Here is a 26,060-nt window from a genome sequence, read left to right as displayed (position 1 = left end):
GTCCTCTTCTTTCTGGGAGGAACTAGACTGGGCTCTGGGCTGTGTTCCAGTGGAATGTTCCAGTGGCATGTTCCAGTGGCATGTTTCAGTGGCATGTTCAAGTGGCATGTTTCAGTGGCATGTTCCAGTGGCATGTTTCAGTGGCATGTTCAAGTGGCATGTTTCAGTGGAATGTTCCAGTGGCATGTTCCAGTGGCATGTTTCAGTGGCATGTTCCAGTGGAATGTTCCAGTGGCACGTTCCAGTGGCACGTTCCAGTGGCATGTTTCAGTGGCATGTTCCAGTGGCATGTTCCAGTGGCATGTTTCAGTGGAATGTTCCAGTGGCATGTTCCAGTGGCATGTTTCAGTGGCATGTTCCAGTGGAATGTTCCAGTGGCACGTTCCAGTGGCACGTTCCAGTGGAATGTTCCAGTGGCATGTTCCAGTGGAATGTTCCAGTGGCATGTTCCAGTGGCATGTTTCAGTGGCATGTTCCAGTGGCACGTTCCAGTGGCACGTTCCAGTGGCACGTTCCAGTGGCACGTTCCAGTGGCACGTTCCAGTGGCTAGAGAACGTATTTACGTGGCTTTGGAACAAACTTTTTGGTTTCTTATCAAGTGCATTGTGGGGAGCCTTTTTGGGTCTATCAGAGAAGGTGAAAGATGTTAGCACAGCTTTAAGAGGAGGAGGTGGAATGGCAGAAGCCAGACCATAAAGCGTAACAGCAACATTCTGTGGTTTGGGCATCTGGCTTATTGGGTTTTATTTACTAATATGAAAGCATGGCTTTTGAAAACTATAGTACAGCCATAGGAAGTGTGATCTTAAAGTGTAATTGACTTTTTATTCATGTGATTTATCCTGCTTTAATTGTATTTCTCTTTGATGATTTACAATGTCTTTCTTTTTATTGTACTTAGAGTGTGTCATATATCACTATATTGTTCACATATAATCTGATACTTTGTAGTGTTTAATAATTGCATGACAGCCTTAATGTGTTTTTCTTTCATGTGTCAACATGTAATCACATGTGCTTCTTTGTTGACTCAATGTAACCGTTTATCTTCCTTTAATCACAAAAAAAACAAATAAAACTGGTTTGTATTCTGTACGTTCCAACCAAAGTCCAGACTTGCTCATCTCTGAGGGTTGTCGACCGCCATCATTAAATTTCGGGGCATCTTTCTTTAGATGTAAATGAGGCCTGCCACCAATGAACAGCAACAATGATATCACAAATGTGTCATTTGTGATATTGGGCGATACAAAATAAACTGAATTGAATAGACGCAAAGGCGCCCTCTGAATGGCCGGGGAATTTACCAATTGACACTCCAATAAAATCGGGTTATTATCGGGTCCAGTGTTTTTTCATATCCCATGAGACCAGCCATCGGGTTATAGTGCGGCGGGTCTTTGGCACCAGCAACTGGGTGTCTTCCTGCCGGTCTGAGCATCACGGCTCACTCTGTACAGTCTGTCCCTGCTGCGTCAGGGCGCACCACCTCTGACCGTCAATTATTATCACTTGAAAGTCTTTCGCAACCATTCGCGAAAAGGGGGCATGGCTTATCTCCGTGGCTTGTCTCCGTAAAAACAGTTATAATTTCCGCCAACCACCTCCGAAGAAATAACCACTAGTTCTGCTTTATACTTGTTGTGGACATCCCATAAACGTTGGAACATCTCACGCCCTCGTTCATAACATCACCAGTGGGCTCACACTCCGGTAGTATGAACTCAAAGGTTATGAGGTAATGGTCTGACAGAAGAGGGTTCTGTGGGAAGACCTCCAAAAGCTCAATGTCAACGCCACATGCAAGAACAAGGTCGAGGGCCAAAGCAGTGAGTGGGTTCTGTACTCTCTGACAGAAGCCAGTCGAGTCCAACAATGAGATGAATGCAGCACTAAGATAATCATTATCAACATCCACAACATGACTATACCTTGAATAGGTAGCACTTAAATGCCGTAGTACGGCACTTAAATGCCGTAGTAGCACTTAAATGTCCCTTACCGATAGCACTTTAGTAGCACTTAAATGGCACTTACGGATAGTACTTTGTAGTTTGACTTTATTGAAGAAATTGTACTTGCTTGATTCTTGTTGTTCTGAGTTTGGACTCACGGTTTAATGCACTTATTGTAAGTCGCTTTGGATAAAAGCGTCAGCTAAATGACATGTAATGTAATGTAATCCACGTGCATATTAAAATCTCCTACAATAATAACCGTATCAACGAATACAAGGAAACCTGTGGAAAATATTATTTGAGCAATTAAAGTTTTTACTTGGTAAAGGAAACGACCCTCCCCCACCACCCACACACATGCACTGACGTACACGCGCGCACACACACACACACACAGACGCACACGCACGCAGACACGCCCTTGCAGTAAGTGAAAGTGAAACTTAAGGAACAGCAGAGGCCCACAGGAGGAAAGAGACACGGAGCTCGTCGACTGGTTGGAACATTTGACTCTTCGCTGATTTCACTTCTAAAAACATGAACAGTAAGTTAAAGTTACTTCTTCCAGTTGTTGTTATTATTATTATTATTATTATTATTATTAATGCTGCTCACTGGACATTACTGGTCGAGCGAGGTAGAGAGTGAATAAAGAGAGGGAGCGTCATCGCTGGTTATGGGCCCGTTATCTGAGAAACACGCGTCATCAAACGAGAGCTGCAGCTGGTCTCAGATCAGCGTCGGAGAAACACCGATTTTAAACATGAAGCTGCTTCATTCAGAGTCTCTTCCGGTGTTCATGACCGGGTCTGTTGCTTTCTGAGAGGAGGAGACCTCCGCGGAGAAGTTGACTGCAATGGTGGTGAAGACTACAACTCCCATGATCCCACGGTGCTTCATGACGTCACCAGACTCCACCTGTTATTGAGACCTCAAGCAGCAGAAAGCTTTATATTGTACGTTTAGAGAATTAGAGGACACTAAAATATAAGTTAAATATCTTACAAAAAGATGGAAAATAGTCATGTTGAATATTATTATATATAAAATATATTATATGTATTCACTTGTTAAAATAAAAACGTTTCTGGAGGGAGGTCATAAACTTGGCCATTGTCAGGGTTGTGTGATCTCTTGAAGCAGGTGACTGTACTCTGACAAAGATTGTTAATGTTGTTTTCATGAGTCACATTATTAAAGTTAAATTGAACTTAACATCATAACAATATGATGCACGGTGGTGTAGTGGCTAGCACTGTCGCCTCACAGCAAGAGGGCCGAGGGTTCGATTCCCGGTCGGAGCGGTCCTTCTGTGTGGAGTTTGCATGTTCTCCCCGTGGCAGCGTGGGTTCTCTCCGGGCTCTCCGGCTTCCTCCCACAGTCCAAAGACATGCTGCAGGTTAATTGATCTCTAAATGTCCCATAGGTGTGAATGTGAGAGTGAATGGTTGTATGTCCCTACATGTGCCCTCGATGGACTGGTGGCCTGTCCAGGGTGTCCCCTGCCTTCGCCCTATGTCAGCTGGGATAGGCTCCAGCGCCCCCGCGACCCTAATGAGGATAAGCGGTATTGAAAATGGATGGATGGATCATAACAATAATTTAATAGGATCAAAGTAATAGTTTTGAATCAGGACCTCCAGTATTTGGATCAATTAGCTATAGGTGAAAACTGAGGAGCGCTAAAGCTATTATTCCAATGTGTCACATACACATTTATTTAAATTAAGGTAAATGTAAGTATCAGATCAGACTCTGTTTCAGATACATAAGAGGACTCAGATTTGGATCAGGGCCAAGAAAACCTCATCATCTCTTTTTAGACCTGTTTACAAAATGACCCTCTGTGTTCTTCACCAGTACCAACGGACTTCTGACGAACAAAGTTTTGTTTTTTGTTGCAACAACATTTTCAGTATTATTGATGGACATTATTCTCTTTCAGTGTCAAACAGCAAGAGAATTGCCGTCCTGGGAAAAACTGGAGTTGGGAAAAGCAGCCTGGCTAACACCATATTTGGAGGACAAGGGTTCAAGATCGGACACACTGTGAACTCTGAAACAAGAAGATGTCAAGCAGTAACTAAATCTGTCAATGGAGGAAACATCACTTTGATTGACACTCCTGGTTTCTTCGACACAGATCGATCTGAGGAGGAGCTGAAGTCTGAAATAGTGAGGTGCATCACAGAGTTCGCTCCTGGGCCTCATGCCTTTCTCATTGTGCTCAAAGTGGAGAGATTCACCGAACAGGAGCAGGCTGTCGTCACTAAAATACATCAATACTTTTCTGAAGAAGTTTTACAGTTTGTGACAGTTCTCTTTACTCATGGTGACCAGCTCCCTGAAGGAGAGACCATTGAGGACTTTGTCCGTCATAATAAGCATATGAGGGATCTGGTGAGAAAGTGTGGAGGCCGCTGCCACGTCATTGATAATAAATACTGGAAGAACAACCAGCAGGATGAATACAGGAACAACCAGTTCCAGGTGAAGGAGCTCCTCAAGACAATAGATAAGATGGTTGAGGAAAACGAAGGAAGATGCTACACCAATGAGATGCTACAAGCAGTGGAGGAAAGAATAAGGCAGGAGATGCAACTCATTAAACAGACAGCAGGAAACAAGTCAGAGGGAGAGATCAGAGAGGAGGCTAAAGAGAACGTATTTACGTGGCTTTGGAGCAAAGTGTCTGGTTTCTTATCAAGTGCATTGTGGGGAGCCTTTTTGGGTCTATCAGAGATGGTGAAAGATGTTATCACAGCTTTAACAGGAGGAGGTGGAATGGCAAAAATCACAGTGGGAAGGGCAGTTGGTGCTGCTCTAGGAGGAGCGCTGCAAGGAGCTATTAAAGGACACAATGCATCTGAGGGAGCAAACTCACCAGGCGAAGCAGCAACGAAGGCAGCAAACGCTTTCATGAAGTAATACAATCAGTATCAAAAGCAAATGATAATACAGTCAGAGATGAAACAGAGAATCAAAACCAATAATCAGACGTTACTCTTAAAGACGGGAGAGATAATTTATCATTAGAAAGTCGCACCTCTCTTTAAATAACATGAAATATTTAACCATTGAGATGATCACGTTTAATCATATATAATATGTAATTCAAACTTTATTCACTTATTCCGGTTTCACAAGCAGTTTATTTGTATCTTTATTCACCGTACATATCTACTTACACTCACCTGTCCTTCAGATTTCATATTGTACACACATGTCTGATCCATATAGTTTATAAACAGAGTGACCCTGTGGTACTGCTTTGTACTGCAGGTGAACTGTGATGCTATCTAACACCTCTACTTCCTAAAGGAGACAGAAGCCAGACCATAAAGCGTAACAGCAACATTCTGTGGTTTGGGCATCTGTCTTATTGGGTTTTATTTACTAATATGAAAGCATGGCTTTTGAAAACTATAGTACAGCCATAGGAAGTGTGATCTTAAAGTGTAATTGACTTTTTATTCATGTGATTTATCCTGCTTTAATTGTATTTCTCTTTGATGATTTACAATGTCTTTCTTTTTATTGTGCTTAGAGTGTGTCATATATCACTATATTGTTGACATATAATCTGATACTATGTAGTGTTTAATAATTGCATGACAGCCTTAATGTGTTTTTCTTTCATGTGTCAATATGTAATCACATGTGCTTCTTTGTTGACTCAATGTAACCATTTATCTTCCTTTAATCACAAAAAAAAACAAATAAAACTGGTTTGTATTCTGTACGTTCCAACCAAAGTCCAGACTTGCTCATCTCTGAGGGTTTCGCCGCCATCTTTTATCTCACTCAACCCACTCAATAAAAACCTGGACATAGCACACATTATATTGCACTTGTAAGAAAAGTTCACCTAATAGCTGTCTTATGCAACAAAAAAAGATAATAGATTGACCGTCCCTGGGTGGGCTTGAACCACCAACCTTTCGGTTAACAGCCGAACGCGCTAACCAATTGCGCCACAGAGACGTGGATTATGCACGTAAGACAGCAAAAGTATTTGTCCAAATGCTCTGCAGCAACGAGTGATTTTACTGTTCCAGACATAACAGAGTTCCCTCCCATGTCTGTGCTCATAACTAAAATGGTCATAACTCCAAAAAAGGATTTAGCCCAACGTGGGGCTCGAACCCACGACCCTGAGATTAAGAGTCTCATGCTCTACCGACTGAGCTAGCCAGGCAACTGATTTTGACACTGGGGGCAGGGCCACAAAATTGTTGTGGCACGTTCCAGTGGAATGTTCCAGTGGCACGTTCCAGTGGCACGTTCCAGTGGAACAACTCCCATGATCCCACGGTGCTTCATGACGTCACCAGACTGCGCCTGTTATTGAGACCTCAAGCATCAGAAAGCTTTATATTGTACGTTTAGAGAATTAGAGGACACTAAAATATGAGTTAAATATCTTACAAAAAGATGGAAAATAGTCATGTTGAATATTATTATATATAAAATATATTATATGTATTCACTTGTTAAAATAAAAACGTTTCTGGAGGGAGGTCATAAACTTGGCCATTGTCAGGGTTGTGTGATCTCTTGAAGCAGGTGACTGTACTCTGACAAAGATTGTTAATGTTGTTTTCATGAGTCACATTATTAAAGTTAAATTGAACTTAACATCATAACAATATGATGCACGGTGGTGTAGTGGCTAGCACTGTCGCCTCACAGCAAGAGGGCCGAGGGTTCAATTCCCGGTCGGAGCGGTCCTTCTGTGTGGAGTTTGCATGTTCTCCCCGTGGCAGCGTGGGTTCTCTCCGGGCTCTCCGGCTTCCTCCCACAGTCCAAAGACATGCTGCAGGTTAATTGATCTCTAAATTGCCCATAGGTGTGAATGTGAGAGTGAATGGTTGTATGTCCCTACATGTGCCCTCGATGGACTGGTGGCCTGTCCAGGGTGTCCCCTGCCTTCGCCCTATGTCAGCTGGGATAGGCTCCAGCGCCCCCGCGACCCTAATGAGGATAAGCGGTATTGAAAATGGATGGATGGATCATAACAATAATTTAATAGGATCAAAGTAATAGTTTTGAATCAGGACCTCCAGTATTTGGATCAATTAGCTATAGGTGAAAACTGAGGAGCGCTAAAGCTATTATTCCAATGTGTCACATACACATTTATTTAAATTAAGGTAAATGTAAGTATCAGATCAGACTCTGTTTCAGATACATAAGAGGACTCAGATTTGGATCAGGGCCAAGAAAACCTCATCATCTCTTTTTAGACCTGTTTACAAAATGACCCTCTGTGTTCTTCACCAGTACCAACGGACTTCTGACGAACAAAGTTTTGTTTTTTGTTGCAACAACATTTTCAGTATTATTGATGGACATTATTCTCTTTCAGTGTCAAACAGCAAGAGAATTGCCGTCCTGGGAAAAACTGGAGTTGGGAAAAGCAGCCTGGCTAACACCATATTTGGAGGACAAGGGTTCAAGATCGGACACACTGTGAACTCTGAAACCCAAAAATGTCAAGCAGTAACTAAATCTGTCAATGGAGGAAACATCACTTTGATTGACACTCCTGGTTTCTTCGACACAGATCGATCTGAGGAGGAGCTGAAGTCTGAAATAGTGAGGTGCATCACAGAGTTCGCTCCTGGGCCTCATGCCTTTCTCATTGTGCTCAAAGTGGAGAGATTCACCGAACAGGAGCAGGCTGTCGTCACTAAAATACATCAATACTTTTCTGAAGAAGTTTTACAGTTTGTGACAGTTCTCTTTACTCATGGTGACCAGCTCCCTGAAGGAGAGACCATTGAGGACTTTGTCCGTCATAATAAGCATATGAGGGATCTGGTGAGAAAGTGTGGAGGCCGCTGCCACGTCATTGATAATAAATACTGGAAGAACAACCAGCAGGATGAATACAGGAACAACCAGTTCCAGGTGAAGGAGCTCCTCAAGACAATAGATAAGATGGTTGAGGAAAACGAAGGAAGATGCTACACCAATGAGATGCTACAAGCAGTGGAGGAAAGAATAAGGCAGGAGATGCAACTCATTAAACAGACAGCAGGAAACAAGTCAGAGGGAGAGATCAGAGAGGAGGCTAAAGAGAACGTATTTACGTGGCTTTGGAGCAAAGTGTCTGGTTTCTTATCAAGTGCATTGTGGGGAGCCTTTTTGGGTCTATCAGAGATGGTGAAAGATGTTATCACAGCTTTAACAGGAGGAGGTGGAATGGCAAAAATCACAGTGGGAAGGGCAGTTGGTGCTGCTCTAGGAGGAGCGCTGCAAGGAGCTATTAAAGGACACAATGCATCTGAGGGAGCAAACTCACCAGGCGAAGCAGCAACGAAGGCAGCAAACGCTTTCATGAAGTAATACAATCAGTATCAAAAGCAAATGATAATACAGTCAGAGATGAAACAGAGAATCAAAACCAATAATCAGACGTTACTCTTAAAGACGGGAGAGATAATTTATCATTAGAAAGTCGCACCTCTCTTTAAATAACATGAAATATTTAACCATTGAGATGATCACGTTTAATCATATATAATATGTAATTCAAACTTTATCCGCTTATTCCGGTTTCACAAGCAGTTTATTTGTATCTTTATTCACCGTACATATCTACTTACACTCACCTGTCCTTCAGATTTCATATTGTACACACATGTCTGATCCATATAGTTTATAAACAGAGTGACCCTGTGGTACTGCTTTGTACTGCAGGTGAACTGTGATGCTATCTAACACCTCTACTTCCTAAAGGAGACAGAAGCCAGACCATAAAGCATAACAGCAACATTCTGTGGTTTGGGCATCTGTCTTATTGGGTTTTATTTACTAATATGAAAGCATGGCTTTTGAAAACTATAGTACAGCCATAGGAAGTGTGATCTTAAAGTGTAATTGACTTTTTATTCATGTGATTTATCCTGCTTTAATTGTATTTCTCTTTGATGATTTACAATGTCTTTCTTTTTATTGTGCTTAGAGTGTGTCATATATCACTATATTGTTGACATATAATCTGATACTATGTAGTGTTTAATAATTGCATGACAGCCTTAATGTGTTTTTTTTTCATGTGTCAATATGTAATCACATGTGCTTCTTTGTTGACTCAATGTAACCGTTTATCTTCCTTTAATCACAAAAAAAACAAATAAAACTGGTTTGTATTCTGTACGTTCCAACAAAAGTCCAGACTTGCTCATCTCTGAGGGTTTCGCCGCCATCTTTTATCTCACTCAACCCACTCAATAAAAACCTGGACATAGCACACATTATATTGCACTTATAAGAAAAGTTCACCTAATAGCTGTCTTATGCAACAAAAAAAGATAATAGATTGACCGTCCCTGGGTGGGCTTGAACCACCAACCTTTCGGTTAACAGCCGAACGCGCTAACCAATTGCGCCATAGAGATGTGGATTATGCACGTAAGACAGCAAAAGTATTTGTCCAAATGCTCTGCAGCAACGAGTGATTTTACTGTTCCAGACATAACAGAGTTCCCTCCCATGTCTGTGCTCATAACTAAAATGGTCATAACTCCAAAAAAGGATTTAGCCCAACGTGGGGCTCGAACCCACGACCCTGAGATTAAGAGTCTCATGCTCTACCGACTGAGCTAGCCAGGCAACTGATTTTGACACTGGGGGCAGGGCCACAAAATTGTTGTGGCACGTTCCAGTGGAATGTTCCAGTGGCACGTTCCAGTGGCACGTTCCAGTGGCACGTTCCAGTGGAATGTTCCAGTGGCATGTTCCAGTGGCACGTTCCAGTGGAATGTTCCAGTGGCACGTTCCAGTGGAATGTTCCAGTGGCACGTTCCAGTGGCATGTTCAAGTGGCACGTTCCAGTGGAATGTTCCAGTGGCATGTTCCAGTGGCATGTTTCAGTGGCACGTTCCAGTGGAACGTTCCAGTGGCACGTTCCAGTGGAATGTTCCAGTGGCACGTTCCAGTGGCACGTTCCAGTGGAACGTTCCAGTGGCACGTTTCAGTGGCACGTTCCAGTGGCACGTTCCAGTGGCACGTTCCAGTGGAACGTTCCAGTGGCACGTTCCAGTGGAACGTTCCAGTGGCATGTTCCAGTGGAATGTTTCAGTGGCATGTTCCAGTGGCACGTTCCAGTGGCACGTTCCAGTGGCTAGAGAACGTATTTACGTGGCTTTGGAACAAACTTTTTGGTTTCTTATCAAGTGCATTGTGGGGAGCCTTTTTGGGTCTATCAGAGAAGGTGAAAGATGTTAGCACAGCTTTAAGAGGAGGAGGTGGAATGGCAGAAGCCAGACCATAAAGCGTAACAGCAACATTCTGTGGTTATAGGTATAGTCCACAACATGACTATACCTTGAATAGGTAGCACTTAAATGCCGTAGTACGGCACTTAAATGCCGTAGTAGCACTTAAATGTCCCTTACCGATAGCACTTTAGTAGCACTTAAATGGCACTTACGGATAGTACTTTGACTTTATTGAAGAAATTGTACTTGCTTGATTCTTGTTGTTCTGAGTTTGGACTCACGGTTTAATGCACTTATTGTAAGTCGCTTTGGATAAAAGCGTCAGCTAAATGACATGTAATGTAATGTAATGTAATGTAATCCACGTGCATATTAAAATCTCCTACAATAATAACCGTATCAACGAATACAAGGAAACCTGTGGAAAATATTATTTGAGCAATTAAAGTTTTTACTTGGTAAAGGAAACGACCCTCCCCCACCACCCACACACATGCACTGACGTACACGCGCGCACACACACACACAGACGCACACGCACGCAGACACGCCCTTGCAGTAATTGAAAGTGAAACTTAAGGAACAGCAGAGGCCCACAGGAGGAAAGAGACACGGAGCTCGTCGACTGGTTGGAACATTTGACTCTTCGCTGATTTCACTTCTAAAAACATGAACAGTAAGTTAAAGTTACTTCTTCCAGTTGTTGTTATTATTATTATTATTATTATTATTAATGCTGCTCACTGGACATTATTTGGTCGAGCGAGGTAGAGAGTGAATAAAGAGAGGGAGCGTCATCGCTGGTTATGGGCCCGTTATCTGAGAAACACGCGTCATCAAACGAGAGCTGCAGCTGGTCTCAGATCAGCGTCGGAGAAACACCGATTTTAAACATGAAGCTGCTTCATTCAGAGTCTCTTCCGGTGTTCATGACCGGGTCTGTTGCTTTCTGAGAGGAGGAGACCTCTGCGGAGAATTCGGCTCCCGGTAAAAAACCTCCTTAACGAGGAAAACTGGAGGAATCATAACCGGGAGAAGTTGACGCAATGGTGGTGAAGACTACAACTCCCATGATCCCACGGTGCTTCATGACGTCACCAGACTGCGCCTGTTATTGAGACCTCAAGCATCAGAAAGCTTTATATTGTACGTTTAGAGAATTAGAGGACACTAAAATATGAGTTAAATATCTTACAAAAAGATGGAAAATAGTCATGTTGAATATTATTATATATAAAATATATTATATGTATTCACTTGTTAAAATAAAAACGTTTCTGGAGGGAGGTCATAAACTTGGCCATTGTCAGGGTTGTGTGATCTCTTGAAGCAGGTGACTGTACTCTGACAAAGATTGTTAATGTTGTTTTCATGAGTCACATTATTAAAGTTAAATTGAACTTAACATCATAACAATATGATGCACGGTGGTGTAGTGGCTAGCACTGTCGCCTCACAGCAAGAGGGCCGAGGGTTCAATTCCCGGTCGGAGCGGTCCTTCTGTGTGGAGTTTGCATGTTCTCCCCGTGGCAGCGTGGGTTCTCTCCGGGCTCTCCGGCTTCCTCCCACAGTCCAAAGACATGCTGCAGGTTAATTGATCTCTAAATTGCCCATAGGTGTGAATGTGAGAGTGAATGGTTGTATGTCCCTACATGTGCCCTCGATGGACTGGCGGCCTGTCCAGGGTGTCCCCTGCCTTCGCCCTATGTCAGCTGGGATAGGCTCCAGCGCCCCCGCGACCCTAATGAGGATAAGCGGTATTGAAAATGGATGGATGGATCATAACAATAATTTAATAGGATCAAAGTAATAGTTTTGAATCAGGACCTCCAGTATTTGGATCAATTAGCTATAGGTGAAAACTGAGGAGCGCTAAAGCTATTATTCCAATGTGTCACATACACATTTATTTAAATTAAGGTAAATGTAAGTATCAGATCAGACTCTGTTTCAGATACATAAGAGGACTCAGATTTGGATCAGGGCCAAGAAAACCTCATCATCTCTTTTTAGACCTGTTTACAAAATGACCCTCTGTGTTCTTCACCAGTACCAACGGACTTCTGACGAACAAAGTTTTGTTTTTTGTTGCAACAACATTTTCAGTATTATTGATGGACATTATTCTCTTTCAGTGTCAAACAGCAAGAGAATTGCCGTCCTGGGAAAAACTGGAGTTGGGAAAAGCAGCCTGGCTAACACCATATTTGGAGGACAAGGGTTCAAGATCGGACACACTGTGAACTCTGAAACCCAAAAATGTCAAGCAGTAACTAAATCTGTCAATGGAGGAAACATCACTTTGATTGACACTCCTGGTTTCTTCGACACAGATCGATCTGAGGAGGAGCTGAAGTCTGAAATAGTGAGGTGCATCACAGAGTTCGCTCCTGGGCCTCATGCCTTTCTCATTGTGCTCAAAGTGGAGAGATTCACCGAACAGGAGCAGGCTGTCGTCACTAAAATACATCAATACTTTTCTGAAGAAGTTTTACAGTTTGTGACAGTTCTCTTTACTCATGGTGACCAGCTCCCTGAAGGAGAGACCATTGAGGACTTTGTCCGTCATAATAAGCATATGAGGGATCTGGTGAGAAAGTGTGGAGGCCGCTGCCACGTCATTGATAATAAATACTGGAAGAACAACCAGCAGGATGAATACAGGAACAACCAGTTCCAGGTGAAGGAGCTCCTCAAGACAATAGATAAGATGGTTGAGGAAAACGAAGGAAGATGCTACACCAATGAGATGCTACAAGCAGTGGAGGAAAGAATAAGGCAGGAGATGCAACTCATTAAACAGACAGCAGGAAACAAGTCAGAGGGAGAGATCAGAGAGGAGGCTAAAGAGAACGTATTTACGTGGCTTTGGAGCAAAGTGTCTGGTTTCTTATCAAGTGCATTGTGGGGAGCCTTTTTGGGTCTATCAGAGATGGTGAAAGATGTTATCACAGCTTTAACAGGAGGAGGTGGAATGGCAAAAATCACAGTGGGAAGGGCAGTTGGTGCTGCTCTAGGAGGAGCGCTGCAAGGAGCTATTAAAGGACACAATGCATCTGAGGGAGCAAACTCACCAGGCGAAGCAGCAACGAAGGCAGCAAACGCTTTCATGAAGTAATACAATCAGTATCAAAAGCAAATGATAATACAGTCAGAGATGAAACAGAGAATCAAAACCAATAATCAGACGTTACTCTTAAAGACGGGAGAGATAATTTATCATTAGAAAGTCGCACCTCTCTTTAAATAACATGAAATATTTAACCATTGAGATGATCACGTTTAATCATATATAATATGTAATTCAAACTTTATCCGCTTATTCCGGTTTCACAAGCAGTTTATTTGTATCTTTATTCACCGTACATATCTACTTACACTCACCTGTCCTTCAGATTTCATATTGTACACACATGTCTGATCCATATAGTTTATAAACAGAGTGACCCTGTGGTACTGCTTTGTACTGCAGGTGAACTGTGATGCTATCTAACACCTCTACTTCCTAAAGGAGACAGAAGCCAGACCATAAAGCATAACAGCAACATTCTGTGGTTTGGGCATCTGTCTTATTGGGTTTTATTTACTAATATGAAAGCATGGCTTTTGAAAACTATAGTACAGCCATAGGAAGTGTGATCTTAAAGTGTAATTGACTTTTTATTCATGTGATTTATCCTGCTTTAATTGTATTTCTCTTTGATGATTTACAATGTCTTTCTTTTTATTGTGCTTAGAGTGTGTCATATATCACTATATTGTTGACATATAATCTGATACTATGTAGTGTTTAATAATTGCATGACAGCCTTAATGTGTTTTTTTTTCATGTGTCAATATGTAATCACATGTGCTTCTTTGTTGACTCAATGTAACCGTTTATCTTCCTTTAATCACAAAAAAAACAAATAAAACTGGTTTGTATTCTGTACGTTCCAACAAAAGTCCAGACTTGCTCATCTCTGAGGGTTTCGCCGCCATCTTTTATCTCACTCAACCCACTCAATAAAAACCTGGACATAGCACACATTATATTGCACTTATAAGAAAAGTTCACCTAATAGCTGTCTTATGCAACAAAAAAAGATAATAGATTGACCGTCCCTGGGTGGGCTTGAACCACCAACCTTTCGGTTAACAGCCGAACGCGCTAACCAATTGCGCCATAGAGATGTGGATTATGCACGTAAGACAGCAAAAGTATTTGTCCAAATGCTCTGCAGCAACGAGTGATTTTACTGTTCCAGACATAACAGAGTTCCCTCCCATGTCTGTGCTCATAACTAAAATGGTCATAACTCCAAAAAAGGATTTAGCCCAACGTGGGGCTCGAACCCACGACCCTGAGATTAAGAGTCTCATGCTCTACCGACTGAGCTAGCCAGGCAACTGATTTTGACACTGGGGGCAGGGCCACAAAATTGTTGTGGCACGTTCCAGTGGAATGTTCCAGTGGCACGTTCCAGTGGCACGTTCCAGTGGAATGTTCCAGTGGCATGTTCCAGTGGCACGTTCCAGTGGAATGTTCCAGTGGCACGTTCCAGTGGAATGTTCCAGTGGCACGTTCCAGTGGCATGTTCAAGTGGCACGTTCCAGTGGAATGTTCCAGTGGCATGTTCCAGTGGCATGTTTCAGTGGCACGTTCCAGTGGAACGTTCCAGTGGCACGTTCCAGTGGAATGTTCCAGTGGCACGTTCCAGTGGCACGTTCCAGTGGAACGTTCCAGTGGCACGTTTCAGTGGCACGTTCCAGTGGCACGTTCCAGTGGCACGTTCCAGTGGAACGTTCCAGTGGCATGTTCCAGTGGAATGTTCCAGTGGCACGTTCCAGTGGAACGTTCCAGTGGCACGTTCCAGTGGAATGTTTCAGTGGCATGTTCCAGTGGCACGTTCCAGTGGCACGTTCCAGTGGCTAGAGAACGTATTTACGTGGCTTTGGAACAAACTTTTTGGTTTCTTATCAAGTGCATTGTGGGGAGCCTTTTTGGGTCTATCAGAGAAGGTGAAAGATGTTAGCACAGCTTTAAGAGGAGGAGGTGGAATGGCAGAAGCCAGACCATAAAGCGTAACAGCAACATTCTGTGGTTATAGGTATAGTCCACAACATGACTATACCTTGAATAGGTAGCACTTAAATGCCGTAGTACGGCACTTAAATGCCGTAGTAGCACTTAAATGTCCCTTACCGATAGCACTTTAGTAGCACTTAAATGGCACTTACGGATAGTACTTTGACTTTATTGAAGAAATTGTACTTGCTTGATTCTTGTTGTTCTGAGTTTGGACTCACGGTTTAATGCACTTATTGTAAGTCGCTTTGGATAAAAGCGTCAGCTAAATGACATGTAATGTAATGTAATGTAATGTAATCCACGTGCATATTAAAATCTCCTACAATAATAACCGTATCAACGAATACAAGGAAACCTGTGGAAAATATTATTTGAGCAATTAAAGTTTTTACTTGGTAAAGGAAACGACCCTCCCCCACCACCCACACACATGCACTGACGTACACGCGCGCACACACACACACAGACGCACACGCACGCAGACACGCCCTTGCAGTAAGTGAAAGTGAAACTTAAGGAACAGCAGAATCCCACAGGAGGAAAGAGACACGGAGCTCGTCGACTGGTTGGAACATTTGACTCTTCGCTGATTTCACTTCTAAAAACATGAACAGTAAGTTAAAGTTACTTCTTCCAGTTGTTGTTATTATTATTATTATTATTATTATTAATGCTGCTCACTGGACATTATTTGGTCGAGCGAGGTAGAGAGTGAATAAAGAGAGGGAGCGTCATCGCTGGTTATGGGCCCGTTATCTGAGAAACACGCGTCATCAAACGAGAGCTGCAGCTGGTCTCAGATCAGCGTCGGAGAAACACCGATTTTAAACATGAAGCTGCTTCATTCAGAGTCTCTTCCGGTGTTCATGACCGGGTCTGTTGCTTTCTGAGAGGAGGAGACCTCTGCGGAGAATTCGGCTCCCGGTAAAAAACCTCCTTAACGAGGAAAACTGGAGGAATCATAACCGGGAGAAGTTGACGCAATGGTGGTGAAGACTACAACTCCCATGATCCCACGGTGCTTCATGACGTCACCAGACTGCGCCTGTTATTGAGACCTCAAGCATCAGAAAGCTTTATATTGTACGTTTAGAGAATTAGAGGACACTAAAATATGAGTTAAATATCTTACAAAAAGATGGAAAATAGTCATGTTGAATATTATTATATATAAAATATATTATATGTATTCACTTGTTAAAATAAAAACGTTTCTGGAGGGAGGTCATAAACTTGGCCATTGTCAGGGTTGTGTGATCTCTTGAAGCAGGTGACTGTACTCTGACAAAGATTGTTAATGTTGTTTTCATGAGTCACATTATTAAAGTTAAATTGAACTTAACATCATAACAATATGATGCACGGTGGTGTAGTGGCTAGCACTGTCGCCTCACAGCAAGAGGGCCGAGGGTTCAATTCCCGGTCGGAGCGGTCCTTCTGTGTGGAGTTTGCATGTTCTCCCCGTGGCAGCGTGGGTTCTCTCCGGGCTCTCCGGCTTCCTCCCACAGTCCAAAGACATGCTGCAGGTTAATTGATCTCTAAATTGCCCATAGGTGTGAATGTGAGAGTGAATGGTTGTATGTCCCTACATGTGCCCTCGATGGACTGGTGGCCTGTCCAGGGTGTCCCCTGCCTTCGCCCTATGTCAGCTGGGATAGGCTCCAGCGCCCCCGCGACCCTAATGAGGATAAGCGGTATTGAAAATGGATGGATGGATCATAACAATAATTTAATAGGATCAAAGTAATAGTTTTGAATCAGGACCTCCAGTATTTGGATCAATTAGCTATAGGTGAAAACTGAGGAGCGCTAAAGCTATTATTCCAATGTGTCACATACACATTTATTTAAATTAAGGTAAATGTAAGTATCAGATCAGACTCTGTTTCAGATACATAAGAGGACTCAGATTTGGATCAGGGCCAAGAAAACCTCATCATCTCTTTTTAGACCTGTTTACAAAATGACCCTCTGTGTTCTTCACCAGTACCAACGGACTTCTGACGAACAAAGTTTTGTTTTTTGTTGCAACAACATTTTCAGTATTATTGATGGACATTATTCTCTTTCAGTGTCAAACAGCAAGAGAATTGCCGTCCTGGGAAAAACTGGAGTTGGGAAAAGCAGCCTGGCTAACACCATATTTGGAGAGCAACGGTTCAAGATCGGACACACTGTGAACTCTGAAACAAGAAAATGTCAAGCAGAAACTAAATCTGTCAATGGAGGAAACATCACTTTGATTGACACTCCTGGTTTCTTCGACACAAATCGATCTGAGGAGGAGCTGAAGTCTGAAATAGTGAGGTGCATCACAGAGTTCGCTCCTGGGCCTCATGCCTTTCTCATTGTGCTCAAAGTGGAGAGATTCACCGAGCAGGAGCAGGCTGTCGTCACTAAAATAGATCAATACTTTTCTGAAGAAGTTTTACAGTTTGCGACAGTTCTCTTTACTCATGGTGACCAGCTCCCTGAAGGAGAGACCATTGAGGAATTCATCCATGATAATAAGCTTGTGAGTGATCTGGTGACAAAGTGTGGAGGCCGCTGCCACGTCATTGATAATAAATACTGGAAGAACAACCAGCAGGATGAATACAGGAACAACCAGTTCCAGGTGAAGGAGCTCCTCAAGACCATAGATAAGATGGTTGAGGAAAACGAAGGAAGATGCTACACCAATGAGATGCTACAAGCAGTGGAGGAAAGAATAAGGCAGGAGATGCAACTCATTAAACAGACAGCAGGAAACATGTCAGAGGGAGAGATCAGAGAGGAGGCGAAAGAGAACGTATTTACGTGGCTTTGGAGCAAAGTGTCTGGTTTCTTATCAAGTGCATTGTGGGGAGCCTTTTTGGGTCTATCAGAGATGGTGAAAGATGTTATCACAGCTTTAACAGGAGGAGGTGGAATGGCAAAAATCACAGTGGGAAGGGCAGTTGGTGCTGCTCTAGGAGGAGCGCTGCAAGGAGCTATTAAAGGACACAATGCATCTGAGGGAGCAAACTCACCAGGCGAAGCAGCAACGAAGGCAGCAAACGCTTTCATGAAGTAATACAATCAGTATCAAAAGCAAATGATAATACAGTCAGAGATGAAACAGAGAATCAAAACCAATAATCAGACGTTACTCTTAAAGACGGGAGAGATAATTTATCATTAGAAAGTCGCACCTCTCTTTAAATAACATGAAATATTTAACCATTGAGATGATCACGTTTAATCATATATAATATGTAATTCAAACTTTATTCACTTATTCCGGTTTCACAAGCAGTTTATTTGTATCTTTATTCACCGTACATATCTACTTACACTCACCTGTCCTTCAGATTTCATATTGTACACACATGTCTGATCCATATAGTTTATAAACAGAGTGACCCTGTGGTACTGCTTTGTACTGCAGGTGAACTGTGATGCTATCTAACACCTCTACTTCCTAAAGGAGACAGAAGCCAGACCATAAAGCGTAACAGCAACATTCTGTGGTTTGGGCATCTGTCTTATTGGGTTTTATTTACTAATATGAAAGCATGGCTTTTGAAAACTATAGTACAGCCATAGGAAGTGTGATCTTAAAGTGTAATTGACTTTTTATTCATGTGATTTATCCTGCTTTAATTGTATTTCTCTTTGATGATTTACAATGTCTTTCTTTTTATTGTGCTTAGAGTGTGTCATATATCACTATATTGTTGACATATAATCTGATACTATGTAGTGTTTAATAATTGCATGACAGCCTTAATGTGTTTTTCTTTCATGTGTCAATATGTAATCACATGTGCTTCTTTGTTGACTCAATGTAACCATTTATCTTCCTTTAATCACAAAAAAAACAAATAAAACTGGTTTGTATTCTGTACGTTCCAACCAAAGTCCAGACTTGCTCATCTCTGAGGGTTTCGCCGCCATCTTTTATCTCACTCAACCCACTCAATAAAAACCTGGACATAGCACACATTATATTGCACTTGTAAGAAAAGTTCACCTAATAGCTGTCTTATGCAACAAAAAAAGATAATAGATTGACCGTCCCTGGGTGGGCTTGAACCACCAACCTTTCGGTTAACAGCCGAACGCGCTAACCAATTGCGCCACAGAGACGTGGATTATGCACGTAAGACAGCAAAAGTATTTGTCCAAATGCTCTGCAGCAACGAGTGATTTTACTGTTCCAGACATAACAGAGTTCCCTCCCATGTCTGTGCTCATAACTAAAATGGTCATAACTCCAAAAAAGGATTTAGCCCAACGTGGGGCTCGAACCCACGACCCTGAGATTAAGAGTCTCATGCTCTACCGACTGAGCTAGCCAGGCAACTGATTTTGACACTGGGGGCAGGGCCACAAAATTGTTGTGGCACGTTCCAGTGGAATGTTCCAGTGGCACGTTCCAGTGGCACGTTCCAGTGGAACAACTCCCATGATCCCACGGTGCTTCATGACGTCACCAGACTGCGCCTGTTATTGAGACCTCAAGCATCAGAAAGCTTTATATTGTACGTTTAGAGAATTAGAGGACACTAAAATATGAGTTAAATATCTTACAAAAAGATGGAAAATAGTCATGTTGAATATTATTATATATAAAATATATTATATGTATTCACTTGTTAAAATAAAAACGTTTCTGGAGGGAGGTCATAAACTTGGCCATTGTCAGGGTTGTGTGATCTCTTGAAGCAGGTGACTGTACTCTGACAAAGATTGTTAATGTTGTTTTCATGAGTCACATTATTAAAGTTAAATTGAACTTAACATCATAACAATATGATGCACGGTGGTGTAGTGGCTAGCACTGTCGCCTCACAGCAAGAGGGCCGAGGGTTCAATTCCCGGTCGGAGCGGTCCTTCTGTGTGGAGTTTGCATGTTCTCCCCGTGGCAGCGTGGGTTCTCTCCGGGCTCTCCGGCTTCCTCCCACAGTCCAAAGACATGCTGCAGGTTAATTGATCTCTAAATTGCCCATAGGTGTGAATGTGAGAGTGAATGGTTGTATGTCCCTACATGTGCCCTCGATGGACTGGTGGCCTGTCCAGGGTGTCCCCTGCCTTCGCCCTATGTCAGCTGGGATAGGCTCCAGCGCCCCCGCGACCCTAATGAGGATAAGCGGTATTGAAAATGGATGGATGGATCATAACAATAATTTAATAGGATCAAAGTAATAGTTTTGAATCAGGACCTCCAGTATTTGGATCAATTAGCTATAGGTGAAAACTGAGGAGCGCTAAAGCTATTATTCCAATGTGTCACATACACATTTATTTAAATTAAGGTAAATGTAAGTATCAGATCAGACTCTGTTTCAGATACATAAGAGGACTCAGATTTGGATCAGGGCCAAGAAAACCTCATCATCTCTTTTTAGACCTGTTTACAAAATGACCCTCTGTGTTCTTCACCAGTACCAACGGACTTCTGACGAACAAAGTTTTGTTTTTTGTTGCAACAACATTTTCAGTATTATTGATGGACATTATTCTCTTTCAGTGTCAAACAGCAAGAGAATTGCCGTCCTGGGAAAAACTGGAGTTGGGAAAAGCAGCCTGGCTAACACCATATTTGGAGAGCAACGGTTCAAGATCGGACACACTGTGAACTCTGAAACAAGAAAATGTCAAGCAGAAACTAAATCTGTCAATGGAGGAAACATCACTTTGATTGACACTCCTGGTTTCTTCGACACAAATCGATCTGAGGAGGAGCTGAAGTCTGAAATAGTGAGGTGCATCACAGAGTTCGCTCCTGGGCCTCATGCCTTTCTCATTGTGCTCAAAGTGGAGAGATTCACCGAGCAGGAGCAGGCTGTCGTCACTAAAATAGATCAATACTTTTCTGAAGAAGTTTTACAGTTTGCGACAGTTCTCTTTACTCATGGTGACCAGCTCCCTGAAGGAGAGACCATTGAGGAATTCATCCATGATAATAAGCTTGTGAGTGATCTGGTGACAAAGTGTGGAGGCCGCTGCCACGTCATTGATAATAAATACTGGAAGAACAACCAGCAGGATGAATACAGGAACAACCAGTTCCAGGTGAAGGAGCTCCTCAAGACCATAGATAAGATGGTTGAGGAAAACGAAGGAAGATGCTACACCAATGAGATGCTACAAGCAGTGGAGGAAAGAATAAGGCAGGAGATGCAACTCATTAAACAGACAGCAGGAAACATGTCAGAGGGAGAGATCAGAGAGGAGGCGAAAGAGAACGTATTTACGTGGCTTTGGAGCAAAGTGTCTGGTTTCTTATCAAGTGCATTGTGGGGAGCCTTTTTGGGTCTATCAGAGATGGTGAAAGATGTTATCACAGCTTTAACAGGAGGAGGTGGAATGGCAAAAATCACAGTGGGAAGGGCAGTTGGTGCTGCTCTAGGAGGAGCGCTGCAAGGAGCTATTAAAGGACACAATGCATCTGAGGGAGCAAACTCACCAGGCGAAGCAGCAACGAAGGCAGCAAACGCTTTCATGAAGTAATACAATCAGTATCAAAAGCAAATGATAATACAGTCAGAGATGAAACAGAGAATCAAAACCAATAATCAGACGTTACTCTTAAAGACGGGAGAGATAATTTATCATTAGAAAGTCGCACCTCTCTTTAAATAACATGAAATATTTAACCATTGAGATGATCACGTTTAATCATATATAATATGTAATTCAAACTTTATTCGCTTATTCCGGTTTCACAAGCAGTTTATTTGTATCTTTATTCACCGTACATATCTACTTACACTCACCTGTCCTTCAGATTTCATATTGTACACACATGTCTGATCCATATAGTTTATAAACAGAGTGACCCTGTGGTACTGCTTTGTACTGCAGGTGAACTGTGATGCTATCTAACACCTCTACTTCCTAAAGGAGACAGAAGCCAGACCATAAAGCGTAACAGCAACATTCTGTGGTTTGGGCATCTGTCTTATTGGGTTTTATTTACTAATATGAAAGCATGGCTTTTGAAAACTATAGTACAGCCATAGGAAGTGTGATCTTAAAGTGTAATTGACTTTTTATTCATGTGATTTATCCTGCTTTAATTGTATTTCTCTTTGATGATTTACAATGTCTTTCTTTTTATTGTGCTTAGAGTGTGTCATATATCACTATATTGTTGACATATAATCTGATACTATGTAGTGTTTAATAATTGCATGACAGCCTTAATGTGTTTTTCTTTCATGTGTCAATATGTAATCACATGTGCTTCTTTGTTGACTCAATGTAACCATTTATCTTCCTTTAATCACAAAAAAAACAAATAAAACTGGTTTGTATTCTGTACGTTCCAACCAAAGTCCAGACTTGCTCATCTCTGAGGGTTTCGCCGCCATCTTTTATCTCACTCAACCCACTCAATAAAAACCTGGACATAGCACACATTATATTGCACTTGTAAGAAAAGTTCACCTAATAGCTGTCTTATGCAACAAAAAAAGATAATAGATTGACCGTCCCTGGGTGGGCTTGAACCACCAACCTTTCGGTTAACAGCCGAACGCGCTAACCAATTGCGCCACAGAGACGTGGATTATGCACGTAAGACAGCAAAAGTATTTGTCCAAATGCTCTGCAGCAACGAGTGATTTTACTGTTCCAGACATAACAGAGTTCCCTCCCATGTCTGTGCTCATAACTAAAATGGTCATAACTCCAAAAAAGGATTTAGCCCAACGTGGGGCTCGAACCCACGACCCTGAGATTAAGAGTCTCATGCTCTACCGACTGAGCTAGCCAGGCAACTGATTTTGACACTGGGGGCAGGGCCACAAAATTGTTGCCGTGCCACCCCAGGAATGTGGAGAAGATATGGGTAAAGTATAGCACTGCAGAGTCAATCTTTTAGCCTTAGAAGTATTTTTCTATTGTTGCACTGTGAGCTAACCTGATATACTAACATTTCCATTGTTTTCCACAAGCAGCTGGCTTTAACAGTCTCATCTCATTATCACCAAAAATAAATTGAAAACTCCATTAAAAAGGGAATACCTATTTCGGAGCAAGACTAAATTAGTTATGCTCCCAACGTGGGGCTTGTACCCTTAATTCTATTTACAATTGTTATACCTTTTGAGCTCCCCTCCCCCCTAAAAAACCTGACTGTGCGCAAACTTAACAGTCATAACTTTATTGACAAAACAAAAAACATCTGAGCCCAACGTGGGGCTCGAACCCACGACCCTGAGATTAAGAGTCTCATGCTCTACCGACTGAGCTAGCCAGGCATCTGATCTCAGTGTTGACGCTGTGAGAAGTAATCTTGCAATAGGCCACATGGCTTCAAGTGCAGGAGCTTTTTGCACCTCAAACACATCTGTAAAATGATGTAACTCTTTAATTGCTCATACTTATGGAAGCAACTATTGTAATGGAAGATTTACTCTGACAATCGAGAATAAAGAATGAAGTCTCTGAGTCAAAGTTGTCCTTTACTCAGAGACTTCTAATTCAGTTACTACAGTGTGTATTATTTATATTGACAATACATGATAATTGATGCATTCTGCTCAATACTTTTTACACTAGCGTGATGCACTATTTGATTAAACACATGATGAGCTTTGTGTATTAACATATTACGTTATATGTCAAATCTAAAACAGTCATAACTTTTTAAAAAGTATTGAGCCCAACGTGGGGCTCGAACCCACGACCCTGAGATTAAGAGTCTCATGCTCTACCGACTGAGCTAGCCGGGCATCTGACGGATACCCGAGAAGATGCGCTATAAATTGATACTATGACACTCCGGGAATGAAGAGACTACAAGTGTAACATATAATCAATCAATCAATCAAACTTTTATTTCAGACTCAAGGTCCAGATAGTAAACAACATTAAATATAATATGCCTTATAAATAAACAGCTGTACCAATGTCTCAACAGCTGGGACTGGTAGCGCCTAGAACTAAACTTTATATTTGATAAAACTATGATTATTTCATTTTCGGAGTCATTAACCCGGCAGATAAATGCATACATAAGATTTCTTAAAACAGCTTCGAAAGTATTAACTCCTGCAGCCACAAACATTTCACTTTTGAGTCCCTCCTTTGGTTCTCTAGTAAAATGTATTTATTAGTTTTTTGTGTGTTAATAACGCCGACTTGAGCCTTTGCATTTGTTCTTGTATTAGCTTGATTTGTTCCATGAATTGTTCGCCTGTTGGCCGTCTTGTTGTATGCGCAGGTTTACATACACACCAAATGTCTTTGTGATGATCACATTGCGTCATGTTTTTGCTCGAATACAAATCAAACCAAGAGGGAGATCAATTAGTTAAACCAATACGGTGTTACTATTTGAATTTAAAAGGTTAATAACCCCTGATATAGGCTACCTACTTTACCAGCTTTGTTTTTAATGACGGGCACTAACAGAACAGACAGCATTGAGTCTATAACACTAGAGTGAATCTTTTAGCCTTAGAAGTATGTTTATTATATTCTTGCGCTGTTAAGAGCTAACCTGATATACTAACATGAGCAACATTTCTACAGTGTTTTCCACAAACAGTCTAGCTGGCTTTAACTGTGACATCTCATTATCATCAAGAAGAAAACCCCATAAAAAAGGAAATACCTATTTCGGCGCAAGACTAAAATAGTTATTCGCCCAACATCGGGCTCAAACCCAATTCCCTGAAATTATATTAAAAATATTCATACTGTTTGAGCTCCTTCCCCCCTAAAATAAACTGTCTGTACGCAATAATTAATTCATAATTTTAAAAAATGTAATTAGCCCAACGTGGGGCTCGAACCCACGACCCTGAGATTAAGAGTCTCATGCTCTACCGACTGAGCTAGCCGGGCAACTGATGTCACAGTGAGGGGAGGGCCGACTAAATAATAAACCCTGAGATCATATTTACAATTTCTATAGCGTTTCAGCGCACCCTTAGAAAAAAAAAACAGTCTGTGCGCAAAGCTAAAGTGATAACGTGAAAAAAGTTATGAGCCCAACGTGGGGCTCGAACCCACGACCCTGAGATTAAGAGTCTCATGCTCTACCGACTGAGCTAGCCGGGCTGCTGATGTCCACACGGGAGGCGGGGCAAAAAACCGTTTGACTGAGTATAAAGGTGTATGCATGCCTGTATTACCGAGATCATTTGTGACGCCCGGTTATGCATCATTTGGGAATTAGTCATTTATAATGTCGACCTACATGTAACGACTAAATATTATCGGTAGTATTAATTCAGTTACTACAGCGTGTATTATTTATTTTGACAATACATGATAATTGATGAATATTAAAAACGTTGTTCAATTTTAGACAGTAACAATATAATACCTAATGTTGGTATCTGTTTGAATTAAGTATGGCCTCGTAGCTTCCATTTAAATTAACATATAGATCCACAACCTGGGAGTCAAGATGAATCTGAGTGGGGTCACATAGGGACTAAACGGATGAAGCGAATGTTAGGAAACCACTGGTCTACTTTTGTATTTTAGATAGAGCACACGTTGTAATTTCACTCATCATATGTACACATGATGTCATGCAACAATTCACCGGTAGATGGCGCCCTTTAACCACAATAGATCACTGGTGGTCGGAGATGGAGAGATAAACCAACTGCTGCATTACAAGTTTTTATCTATATATAAACAATAAATAAATATATTAATATATATATATGTATTTATTTATTATATATATATATATTTATAAAATAAATAAATATATTTATATATATTATATATATGTATTTATTTTATTTTATAAATAAAATATGAATACAATAAATAAATACATATATGTATATATTTTGGATGTATATTGA

The 26,060-nt window shown here is 41.6% G+C and overlaps 5 protein-coding genes and 14 non-coding genes across 19 annotated transcripts; 5 read left to right on the top strand and 14 right to left on the bottom strand.

Annotated features, from left to right (window-relative positions):
• Nucleotides 1-2,370: 2,370 nt before the first annotated feature.
• On the top strand, nucleotides 2,371-4,892 carry LOC117747641 (GTPase IMAP family member 7-like). The gene is made up of 2 exons (XM_034557037.1): nucleotides 2,371-2,503; nucleotides 3,905-4,892. Exons 1-2 carry the CDS (start codon nucleotides 2,497-2,499, stop codon nucleotides 4,885-4,887), a joined length of 990 nt encoding a protein of 329 aa, XP_034412928.1. The 5' UTR covers nucleotides 2,371-2,496; the 3' UTR covers nucleotides 4,888-4,892.
• Nucleotides 4,893-5,869: 977 nt separating this feature from the next.
• Nucleotides 5,870-5,943, bottom strand: trnan-guu. The gene has a single exon. It is a non-coding gene; the product is annotated as a tRNA-Asn (tRNA).
• Nucleotides 5,944-6,084: 141 nt separating this feature from the next.
• trnak-cuu lies at nucleotides 6,085-6,157 on the bottom strand. Its single transcript has one exon. It is a non-coding gene; the product is annotated as a tRNA-Lys (tRNA).
• An 871-nt stretch (nucleotides 6,158-7,028) lies between these two features.
• Nucleotides 7,029-9,132, top strand: LOC117748018 (GTPase IMAP family member 7-like). Its single transcript, XM_034557616.1, has one exon. The coding sequence runs from the start codon at nucleotides 7,219-7,221 to the stop codon at nucleotides 8,308-8,310; it is 1,092 nt and encodes a 363-aa protein (XP_034413507.1). The 5' UTR covers nucleotides 7,029-7,218; the 3' UTR covers nucleotides 8,311-9,132.
• Nucleotides 9,133-9,291: 159 nt separating this feature from the next.
• trnan-guu lies at nucleotides 9,292-9,365 on the bottom strand. Its single transcript has one exon. It is a non-coding gene; the product is annotated as a tRNA-Asn (tRNA).
• A 141-nt stretch (nucleotides 9,366-9,506) lies between these two features.
• Nucleotides 9,507-9,579, bottom strand: trnak-cuu. Its single transcript has one exon. It is a non-coding gene; the product is annotated as a tRNA-Lys (tRNA).
• Nucleotides 9,580-10,731: 1,152 nt separating this feature from the next.
• On the top strand, nucleotides 10,732-14,118 carry LOC117748007 (GTPase IMAP family member 7-like). Its single transcript, XM_034557585.1, has 2 exons — nucleotides 10,732-10,863; nucleotides 12,323-14,118. Exons 1-2 carry the CDS (start codon nucleotides 10,857-10,859, stop codon nucleotides 13,303-13,305), a joined length of 990 nt encoding a protein of 329 aa, XP_034413476.1. The 5' UTR covers nucleotides 10,732-10,856; the 3' UTR covers nucleotides 13,306-14,118.
• A 168-nt stretch (nucleotides 14,119-14,286) lies between these two features.
• Nucleotides 14,287-14,360, bottom strand: trnan-guu. The gene has a single exon. It is a non-coding gene; the product is annotated as a tRNA-Asn (tRNA).
• Nucleotides 14,361-14,501: 141 nt separating this feature from the next.
• trnak-cuu lies at nucleotides 14,502-14,574 on the bottom strand. The gene has a single exon. It is a non-coding gene; the product is annotated as a tRNA-Lys (tRNA).
• A 1,173-nt stretch (nucleotides 14,575-15,747) lies between these two features.
• On the top strand, nucleotides 15,748-19,139 carry LOC117748033 (GTPase IMAP family member 7-like). Its single transcript, XM_034557639.1, has 2 exons — nucleotides 15,748-15,871; nucleotides 17,331-19,139. The coding sequence occupies exons 1-2, from the start codon at nucleotides 15,865-15,867 to the stop codon at nucleotides 18,311-18,313; spliced, it is 990 nt and encodes a 329-aa protein (XP_034413530.1). The 5' UTR covers nucleotides 15,748-15,864; the 3' UTR covers nucleotides 18,314-19,139.
• Nucleotides 19,140-19,294: 155 nt separating this feature from the next.
• On the bottom strand, nucleotides 19,295-19,368 carry trnan-guu. The gene has a single exon. It is a non-coding gene; the product is annotated as a tRNA-Asn (tRNA).
• Nucleotides 19,369-19,509: 141 nt separating this feature from the next.
• trnak-cuu lies at nucleotides 19,510-19,582 on the bottom strand. The gene has a single exon. It is a non-coding gene; the product is annotated as a tRNA-Lys (tRNA).
• Nucleotides 19,583-20,411: 829 nt separating this feature from the next.
• On the top strand, nucleotides 20,412-22,561 carry LOC117748031 (GTPase IMAP family member 7-like). The gene has a single exon (XM_034557636.1). It carries the CDS (start codon nucleotides 20,644-20,646, stop codon nucleotides 21,733-21,735), a length of 1,092 nt encoding a protein of 363 aa, XP_034413527.1. The 5' UTR covers nucleotides 20,412-20,643; the 3' UTR covers nucleotides 21,736-22,561.
• Nucleotides 22,562-22,716: 155 nt separating this feature from the next.
• Nucleotides 22,717-22,790, bottom strand: trnan-guu. Its single transcript has one exon. It is a non-coding gene; the product is annotated as a tRNA-Asn (tRNA).
• Nucleotides 22,791-22,931: 141 nt separating this feature from the next.
• trnak-cuu lies at nucleotides 22,932-23,004 on the bottom strand. Its single transcript has one exon. It is a non-coding gene; the product is annotated as a tRNA-Lys (tRNA).
• Nucleotides 23,005-23,416: 412 nt separating this feature from the next.
• On the bottom strand, nucleotides 23,417-23,489 carry trnak-cuu. Its single transcript has one exon. It is a non-coding gene; the product is annotated as a tRNA-Lys (tRNA).
• A 401-nt stretch (nucleotides 23,490-23,890) lies between these two features.
• trnak-cuu lies at nucleotides 23,891-23,963 on the bottom strand. The gene has a single exon. It is a non-coding gene; the product is annotated as a tRNA-Lys (tRNA).
• A 1,044-nt stretch (nucleotides 23,964-25,007) lies between these two features.
• Nucleotides 25,008-25,080, bottom strand: trnak-cuu. Its single transcript has one exon. It is a non-coding gene; the product is annotated as a tRNA-Lys (tRNA).
• Nucleotides 25,081-25,223: 143 nt separating this feature from the next.
• Nucleotides 25,224-25,296, bottom strand: trnak-cuu. Its single transcript has one exon. It is a non-coding gene; the product is annotated as a tRNA-Lys (tRNA).
• Between the last annotated feature and the right edge of the window lie 764 nt (nucleotides 25,297-26,060).

This window comes from Cyclopterus lumpus, chromosome 18 (assembly GCF_009769545.1).
Source record: "Cyclopterus lumpus isolate fCycLum1 chromosome 18, fCycLum1.pri, whole genome shotgun sequence".
NCBI classification, from domain to species: domain Eukaryota; kingdom Metazoa; phylum Chordata; class Actinopteri; order Perciformes; family Cyclopteridae; genus Cyclopterus; species Cyclopterus lumpus.
This window is presented reverse-complemented; position numbering and strand designations above follow the sequence as displayed.

Coding starts and splice junctions, on each gene's coding strand:
- LOC117748031 (XM_034557636.1), top strand. CDS start 20,644: ATGACCCTCTGTGTTCTTCACCAGTACCAACGGACTTCTGACGAACAA.
- LOC117748018 (XM_034557616.1), top strand. CDS start 7,219: ATGACCCTCTGTGTTCTTCACCAGTACCAACGGACTTCTGACGAACAA.